The following is a 10,000-nucleotide window of genomic DNA, read 5'->3' on the forward strand; positions in this document are numbered from 1 at the left end:
CAAAGGATTCAATGGCAACGTTCCACAGTAGCAGCAGGGGGAATTAGTTTACTTGGAAACGATCTGTGAGTGTGTGTATATACTGCTGGTGAATATTAGATGATTGGATAATGAGGTGTTAGCAAGGAGAGGCTACATACAAGCAAATATCTGTGGTTTTTAGTGAGCACTTTTCTTTAAAGAATGTGTTGCTAATTCAAAGCATACCATCCTGCATGTAAGACATGGCTCCAAGTGAATAGGGACAAAAGTAACTTTAGGCACTACATACGTTATCATACTTTAAAACAGGCTATCATTATGTAATGTTATACCCCACTCAGGAACAAACATTTTATTGTAACTGAGAAAGTTATGGTCTCAATTTTTTTTCATGGTTGTAGCCTTAAAGTATTAAAAATATTGGGGCCTGCTCCTCCTCCCACTGAAATCCTTGAGAGTTTTGTGATTGATTTCAATGGGAGCAGGATTAGCCATTGATTCATATTTCCAGTAGATGATACTGCTTAATTAAATAGGAAGGGAGAACCTGATTAGCAAAGGTACTGAGAAACCGTGGGCCCCCACTGATTTCAACTGGAGTTGTGAGTGCTCAGCATTTCAAAAAATCAGTCTCAGAGTCTATTGTAACCCTTTATCATATCAGAGTGTGTTTTGGCTCATTGCTATTGTTTTACAGGAGTGTCTTCTTTCAGTCAGCTGATTACTACAATTGCTTTTAGATGCAGAATTTTAAAGTAGACAAGAATAATGGACCAAATCCAGATCGCCTTTGAATAGTCCAGCTAACTTCAGTAAAGGAGTAATGCAAACTCAAGGGAGTGAGGCAAACAAGATTTGGCCCAATGTCTTTAACATTTAAATAAAACAAATCAATTATGATATTCCACAAAGCAGCTATTGGTTAATGGAGTTTATGTAAATTTTTCATAGTATATAAAAATGGCCTTTATTTTTCTAACTGTGATATTTTCTGCTTAGAGTCAAATACTTTTTATACAGCTTACAAAAATAAATACTTCTATTTTGCTAGGATCATAATAGCTCATTAGAAGAGGCTGAATTTGGACCTAGACTAAAACCTAACACCACAGGGCTGAGCATGCTTACTTGAACCTATAATGTTGCTAGTTCTCTCTCTCTAGGGAAGTAAAGGACTAGGGGAGAGGATTCAACCTTCTTAATTGTGAACCTCATTAGTGATGGTTGCTAGGCAAAATACACACCTACCTTCAGTTCATATGAAAGAGATAAACAATACGTCATAGACTATAATGACTCTTGTGCTCAGGGCGACCTTTAATTATTATATTTTGTTCTCTTATACCTTAGTTATTAATGCAGAAAAACAAATTAGTTTTTTTTGTGGACCACAGCAGATTCATTTTTGATGTCTAAATCATATTTCATTCCAATAATCATTGCTTGCTTCATTCATTTTTCTGTGTGTGCATCTGTATGTATTATGTGGAACATAAACACATAACCTTAATATATGAGAATTGTTATAACAGCAGCTTAGCATTGCTAGTTGTTACTTTACGTGATTTAATTGTACAGTTGTAAAGGGCATGATCCTGCTGACACTTATGCATATTCATAACTGTTCACCTGAGTAGTCCCATTGAAGTCAATGTGTTTGCAGGATCAGCCCCTCAGTCTGTACTGCAGTGTAAAAAAAAGCATGTTTTTGGAAAGTTTTAATCTTCAAGCAATTCAAAATATATTTGATAATTAACCATTTTATTGTATAAGAAAGTGCATTACTTAATAGTAATTATCCAGGTTTGTGTGAGGGGATGTTACGATGTGTAAAAAGTGACATTTGCATATAGACATGTCTTTTGGTCATTTACTTTATGTGAGAGTGTATGTATATGTATGGATGTGCAAGATTCAGAGGTTGATGGGCTGCAAAAATAAAGTATTTCAGAGTTTAGGGATTGTTGGGGACACTTTCCACTGTTCTTTTCCCCAAAAATTACTTGCTTTTAGCAGATCAGGCAAGAAGTTAATAAACTAGAAGAAAAACATTTTATACTGTTTCTCTCATACAAAAATTTTACTGCTTTAATCTGTAGCAGTAGGGCCCAGCAACAGGAAATTGACCTCACAGTAAATTCCTTACAGATTTGGTCATGTTTTTACCATCCATTTAAACTTGCATACATAACCTGAGACTGTACCTCTGGATCAAGGATTATGACAAGCCAAAATAAAATCAAATAAAATTAAACAGCAAGAAAAAGCTGCAAGCAAAACAAGGCTTTTAAACAAACAAACAAACAAAAAAGAATAAAAGGGGATGAAGAATTGGTTGTGACTGTAGAACTTTATGGACTAAATAAAGGAAAGGAAGTCAAAAGCAAATCAGGAGGCCTGTATTTTGTTTGACATGGAGTCAGAAATACTAATGGGCTGTTTGATCAATGTGAAGAGAGAAGAAATCATGTAAAAGTAAATGTAGTAGTGTATCAACATAAAATATGGTGCAAAAAAGCATTGCAAATAAAAAAAGACATGTAAATGTGTGCCTACCATTTTCCAGATAAGAAGGGGCCGTACCTTCTGAGGGGTCAAGGCGGCGAGCCCGCCTTCCATGTTTGGAATTGTTGTGTACAAACATGTTGTCTGAGACAGCCAGAACGTGGCCATCCACATTGACTGTTGTTGATACAACAACCTGGAAAAGAAAACAAATACATTTTAAAAAACTGCAGATTTTTAGATATCCATATGTTGTAGATAAGTCCATTACTTTCTGCTTTAAATAGATATAATCATAGTTAGCCCCACCCCCCACAAAATAGTTACCACTGGTGAATTTTTAAATCTCAATTGTTTCTCTTCAAAACCTGCTACACTAATTAGAGTTTAATCTCCTATTATCCTAACAAATGAATTCAATTCAGGGAAATATTCTTCTGGCCATTAGTTTCAGAATCACCCCTCTAGCCACTCATTTTAAAAGCTGCTGTTTTGATTGATCTGTTGATATATTGATTAGATAGTTTATCTAATTAAAAATTGTTCACTTGAGACTGTTTCCAAATGAAGAGGATTCCAAATCAGAAAAAAAAAAGCTTAATAAATCAGAAACCCTTGTAACTCCCCATTTCTCTTCAGTAAATGATCTCCAGGTCAGTTTTACAATTACATTTAATGTCTGATAATGAACTTTTTTGCATCTGAAAAGACTGAGTTGAATATGAATAGTGAAAGTGTTTTCAATCCATGAAAAGTATCCCTTCTCAAGTTCATTTGGATGGTGATTGACCCTGGTATGTCAATGGAATTTCCTCCTTTATTTTTGAGTGAAAGGCTCCTATTCTTGTGTCCAGGTTCAGAGTCCGGCCATAGAAGAGATGATGGATAGGGCCTTCTTTGGCTTCCAGCTGCTTCTTAGTAGAAATTGGAAAAGGAACATAAGCAAAATGCACAACCTTGCTGACAAAAACACCTACACAATCGATTTGTGAAATTCATCCCGAAATGATACTCCATAATACACAAGTGAAAGAGGAAATAGAAGCATTTTGTTTGAAGGTTTGTGTGTGTGTGTTTGTGATATGGCTCCATAGGTTGATTTTCTTTCCAAAATACTTTGAGTACCTCAGATATAAGTTTAATTTCAGTTCTCCCCCATGGTCATTGTGGGTTGGGGTCCAGACTTTCTGATTGAAGGAATCACTGTAGTATTTTCAGTATAGTTAAGATTAGAAAAGTTATCTGAAACAATGGCAGAGTTAGGTCAATATTAGCCATGCCTCATCCAACCATACTAGTGATGATGGTAAAAACTAGTACACAAACTTGCCAGACTTTTACTTTTTGTTCGGTTTGCTTTGGATGTAAAATCTCAGTGAAAAATGACATTCAGAATACTTACAGTCCATATATACAGATATATAATGAATGAGAAATCAGGAGAGTAAGAACTAACTCCTTCCCCTTTTGCACATAGTGGGTGCAAGGCATCTGATGTAAATTCTTTCCTACTTTTGTGTTTTGGAGGCAGCCATTTATATCACCCATTGGACCAGCCTGAGGGTAGCTCTGTAGAAGTATGCTGTGCTTCTGCATGCACTCTCCTCCACAGAGACAGACTGTATCACCGCTCCTCAACATCCATTGTGGGGAGTCCAGAAGCAGCACCTTAACACAGGTATCCTATGTTGCAGTCCTATTGCCATGTCACTGGCTGTCTGCTTTTCACTTTTAATAAGCTAAGTGCGACTTAAATAAATAACCTGCAGACTATGCAAAGCAGATAAAATGTGATTCTCAGCAAGGAATAATTTTTATTTATTTTTTTTAGATTCCTAGGCCATGATATATTGAAAGACAGGGGAAGGTGTATATAAAAAAAAAGACAACTATCTTTGCTCTGTCATCTATATATAGGTCAGTCACCAAGGGAAAATAGTGTAGTTCAGCAAAAGAAAGTAGACATACTATGTTGTTTTATTGGCTCATTCCTGCAGTGCACCTAAAGAAAGGTGCTGAGATAGTGAAACCAGTTGAAAATATTGTTCAAGACCTGACATTCTGTTAAGTCCAGTTAAACCTTCTGAGAGGCAGGGAGATTAACTAAAGAGACCTGGGGAAGTCTTTCTAGTGACTACTGGCTCTTTTGTCAACCACAAGATCATTCATGACTGATGCTTCATTTAGTCATTGGTGAGACAAAGAGGACATTTCCACTCATTCCAGGTTTGACCTTCTGCTCTGTTCAGATGGATCAATATCACCAATGCTCTGTGAAGCTGAGATTCATGAAAAATGGAAGTTTGGCTGGATTGTTTTGAAGAAATATTTTTTTCCAGCTACAGATCTGTACTGTTGACTGGCTCAAGCATTCTGGCTTCACCAGTAGGTTGGCTGTGTGTGAAAACAGATGTCGCATGCCTTCCTATAAGCTTAAACCACAAGTTGTGCTTCTCAGAAAAAGTTCTCAACATCTCAATGCCTAAGTTATTAATTCCAAGTATGAATCATCTTGAAAGTAATTTGAAGTAAAAATCATGTATTTCTTAATAACCATTTCCAATCAGCCAAAATTTGGGGGAAATTATTTTCAGCAACTGTCCAGTCAGATACCCTTCTGTAGTGGTTATGATTCACCACAGGATATTTCAATAGCTGTAGGGAGAAATTCAAGAATTAAAATAATTTGATTCTAAAACAGTTGGAATAAAAATATGTGGGTTGTACCACACCTATCAGACTTATATCTGAATGTGAAAACTAGAACGGTGATCCAAAATTCATTGAATTCCATGGCTGCTTTTCTAATATCTAATACTTAGTTGGTGCTACTCATCATATATGTGTAAAAACTTCTCTTCTGCTCTTAGCAACCCAATAACACAGTAAAGATTTTAATATGAGAAAAAACTACAGCAATATTTTCACTGGTGATTCCCACTTGCTTCAGAACAATCCATCACGGTCTGCTCGTGAACTTGACAACTCCTAAGAACATGCATTTAAAGTAGGCAAATAGTTTAAAAAGTTTTATATATCATTTTTAAAAGGTATACAGTTCTGAAACTAACTGTATTAAATAAAAAAGACAACACTTTCAGAAAAATATATAATGGTAAGTTATTTTGAATTTATGAATGAATCCTGAATATATCCTTATTTCTTTTTAAAAACTCTGTACCTGGAATCTTCGCATATCTCGGGGGTTGCCTGCATTCTTCAAACAGTTCTGATTGCACTTGAGGAAAAACTTTAGAAAGAATCTATAAAAATACAAAATTGAAGTTTGTTAGGGATATCAAAAGAGAAAAATATGTAATAAATTCTTAAATAAGTAAACCTTACAGAATATTGGGAATGACATCTTACTTTCTTATTGGTTACTGTACTGGTCTTTAAGAACTAGAAAAGATCACTGCTGTAATCAGAACATGCACTTATTCATGGCAACATGCACTTCAATTTTTACATCTTCTACACTTGAAAATGTAATGACTCTGGGCCAGATCCTCAGGACCTGTAAATCGGTGTAGCACAATTGACTTCAATGATTCAATCACATCAATGATGGTGATTTATACTAGCTGAGGATCTGCTTCCCCCCCCTTTTTTTTTCTTAATGTTTTATGTTTTCACAGCTTATATTAGCACTAATGACCTCCGAGTTGGAAATTTCGTGTCAATTAATGATCAGTCTTGTTAAGGACTCTTGGCTTTGCCTCTGGTTGAAGACTCCTCTGTCTGCTCAAAAGAGGTATGATCCAGCTCCCATTGACTTCAGTGGGATTTGCATTGGGCTTAAATGTCAGGAAAAGTCACTCCCATTGGTCATTATTGTTAAAGTATAATAGAACACTGAGTATTAAGTCCTGCACTCTGACTGGTCACTATAATGACCTTAAAACTGTAAAAAATAGAATGACCATGCCGAGGGCAATATGTCGTCCAGCTTCTAAACTATTCAGCATATTAAAAGATAATTATATAGGGTTAAACTGTGCCTTTTAGCCACCTTCCTGCACTGAGGGCTGTGTTGAGCAGCAACGCTCAGGGGGAACTCTGAGAGGTAAAATGTTTCCTAGGGAAAACAACTGTATGGAAAGGTGGGAAAAGAGGAAAGAAACAATTTGTGACACCCTTATAATGAATCAAGCATATAACCTCATTCCACCTCCAGGTAGTTTTTGGGGCAGCAAAGTTATGGTTCCACCTACTTCCCTTTCTTCCTTGTTTTCAGCAAGTTGCTCTGGGAAGCAGGTAACTGCTTTGGAGCAGCTCCCGCATAGACTTCACATAGGCTGTGCAAGGTGAGGGAAAAGCCCCTCCCTAGTACAGAGGCTTAAAGGCTGATCACAACCTAGCCCTTATTATTTTCTTAACATCATGATATTTTCATAGTTTATAACAGCAAAAAAAAATTTCTGGTGGTCAAGTAAACACATTTTTAATACTGAGCTTAACAGGATCTTTAGGAATTTTATTCAGAATACAAAAAAATATTATTTATTAATGTTACTCTTAATTATAAGGTATCTGTCACCATGGTACCTGGATACTCTTTAGATAAATGTTCCTGTGCAAATAATATCCCTGATAAGAGCTTAGCTCTCCACTCTTTCCTCCTTTAGAACTTCAAACCTGAAGGGTCAGACTCCAGTTGATAAAACATGTGCCTGAAGTTGTGCCGTTGTCATGTCATGTGTGAACCCCTGGGCTGTGGCAATAGCTGGATGGGAGAACTCTAAGGAATACTCAGGTGCTAGAAAGGGTGTTGGTGATTCAGTAGTTAGAACTCTTGCCAGTTGCCTCTGAGTTAATCCTGAACAAAAGCCCCAGTGTGTTGTTAGTGGGCACTGTACTGCTGAAGAAGCCATCTCTCCAATGAGACATATAAATGGGATAATCTCTAGAGCCGTTTAGCAAATTTTCAACAGTAATGGGAATTTTGATATTAAATGGAAGAGAAATTTTGCTAAGTCCCCTCTACCTCCATTTTCCAGTCTGCTCTAGCACTGATTCCTTGTACTCACTAAAGATTCTATGTTACTGAAGAAGGAGTGTTAAACCTGTTCTCCCAGCCAAATTTCAGCACATGTAATTACATTGTGCCTAAATCAATCCCTGCTGCAATTTCAATTGGATATGGTATTCTTCACGTCCCCTCCTGAATTCTCGCGCAGTGTTGTTGTGATCAACTGCTGGCTTTCATCCCAGAGGTGGCTACATTTCAGTGGTGGTTGATATGATCTCTATGGTTTAGCTTCTCAGCTGAATTTGCTGGGCATAGATGTGGTGGTGGTGGTGGGGGAAGCTATAATGAATGGCTGCATTTCCCTGAGCCTGAAGCTGGCTGCATGTAGGGCTGCTCTAAAGTACTCTGTCTGGCTATGGTACCATGGGGCTAGAGAACAGTCAGAGCATAATAGTGGTCTGGTCATATCCCTATCCCCCCTCTCATGTCCCTTACTATATGGGCAGCTATGTAGAGTGGCTTAGGATCCAGTAAAACTGGCTCCACCTCAGCTGGGCACACCCCACATTGGGAAAATTACTGTCTAGGGCAGTGATTTTCAGTCTGTGGACCCCTGGAGGAGTCTGCGAAAGGTGACTATGAAAATAAAGTTTCAGATCCCAGAAAAGGCATTCTGTTTTTCTGATCAATCAAAAATATGTGAATACCCCCACCTACAAGTCAAAACCCAGAAGTGTTGTCATTACCATAGAATCCCACAGTTTAGCGCCTTTCTCACGCTGCATCAAATGCTGTGCTGAGCATGTGCAACATTTATAGCTGAATTCTGTGCAGTCAGTTTTCAGGCTAAGACTTCTATGGTAGGGTTCCGTGGACCACAGGTTGAATTTCCAAAGTGGTCCGCACCTCTATTTGAAATTTCTTGGATGTCCACAAATGAAAAAAAGGTTTAAAAATCACTAGTCTAGGGAGATGTCAGCTTCACAGCCTCTTAGTGCCACAAAGGCGTCGGACTGAAAGGAGAATCTGATCCTGTTTTCCAATGTCAAATGGGTGTTGTGAGGCTTATTGAATTAAAATTTGTAAATTACTTTGAAATCCTCAGTTGAAAGGTGCTCCAGAAGTGCAAAGTATTATTATTATTTATTAATTACACGTGAATTTTTGACACTGAAGAATTGTTTCTATGGGGAACTCATGTACATCTACAAAAGTATATTAAGCAATCTTTTACTGAACAAATGAATCGGACATTTACTCAGTAGTTTGGGTAGAAAGCCAAGCTTGTCTGAACCATAAACATTCAAGTCCACCCGAACAAACCTGAACGCTGAGCTAAATTCAGAAGAAACAGCACTGGGATGCAACATAACCAATGTTTGTATCTCAGCTTTATGGTGGGACTGCTTGACTCTAATGACAGTTTATAACTGTAGCTCAGAAGAGCCCTGGGAGCTCAGGTGGCATAAGAGAAGAACTTCAAGGGAAAGTGACACAAGGACAAGAAAAATCCTGTTCCCAGGGAGGCTATTCCCTTAGCTCAATGCAGAGGAGAAAGCTGCCCACTTTCCCTTGGCTGGCCAACAAGAATCCTGCATCCTAGCAGGCAGTCTCTAGAGCAGAGAGGATAGAGCTGGCTGCTTTTCCACAGAAAAAGCCTTATACTCTTGGGAACTGAATCCTAGAGTCGGGAAAAAGTAGGATACCGGCTTTGGGTTCATGTTAAGGTAGTTTTTCAAACTTTGTTGCTATCAGTAGAATGAGAACACAGACTTCTCTGGTTTTGTCTGTCCCTGTGTTGTATTCTGCAATTTAGGTAATTTATGTACACACATTACACATTTGAATGTATTTAATCTTTTGGAATATCCTTCCTAAAATCCTCAATTGGAAACTGCTCCTAAAAAAATACTGAAGTAAGGAAAAACAGTATTTCTTGGTGATTTCCCCTTTCTTTGATTTTCTTCCTACTGCTAAAGAAAGGTCTGATACCCTCTTAATTAAAATGTATTACCTACCATAAGGCTTCACTATTTTAAGATAAAATTTACATCTTTTATTATCTCACCTCACCTATACACTTAGCTCACAATGCCTCTTAACGCCCATCTGCCATCAGCATACAGTAAGTCACTTGATATTCCACCCACCAATTTTTCCTAACAACCACTGTGCAATTAAACTCAACACGTTCTGTTGCGAGGTAAATTAGGCACACCTGCGGCCAGACTTCATTTGAACTGCATCAGAAAAGGACCTAACAAGGTGAGAGCATACCACAAAGTTATAGTCCTGTCAAGCAATTAGGTTTTCACTTCTGGGACATCCGCACAGTGCAATTATGCTACACATTACAACCTGGCTAATCTTCTGAACAAATGTCATGTCTCAGAGAAGCTAGTAAAAGCAGTTCATCTGCAAATGTGTCTGCTCTTAAGCCTCCACCTTATGCACATAACAATCTACAGGAGCTTTTTATTTTTTCTTGTGATATAAAAAATTTCTTTTCCATAGGAGATTTTTAAAACACTGTAAATGCCT

At 37.6% G+C, this 10,000-nt stretch overlaps 1 protein-coding gene across 6 annotated transcripts in view; it reads right to left on the minus strand.

The window, feature by feature from the left end:
* Positions 1–10,000, minus strand: part of EBF3 (EBF transcription factor 3) — a 130,442-nt gene that overhangs the window by 39,986 nt on the left and 80,456 nt on the right. For all 6 annotated transcript variants that reach the window (XM_039482492.1, XM_039482494.1, XM_039482491.1 and 3 more), the window contains exons 7-8: positions 5,669–5,750; positions 2,566–2,683 (exon numbers count right to left, since the gene is read on the minus strand). In XM_039482492.1, the coding sequence (XP_039338426.1) occupies positions 2,566–2,683; positions 5,669–5,750 (200 nt within the window). The remainder of the gene's footprint in view (positions 1–2,565; positions 2,684–5,668; positions 5,751–10,000) is intronic.

This window comes from Mauremys reevesii, linkage group 7 (assembly GCF_016161935.1).
Source record: "Mauremys reevesii isolate NIE-2019 linkage group 7, ASM1616193v1, whole genome shotgun sequence".
Lineage (NCBI taxonomy): Eukaryota > Metazoa > Chordata > Testudines > Geoemydidae > Mauremys > Mauremys reevesii.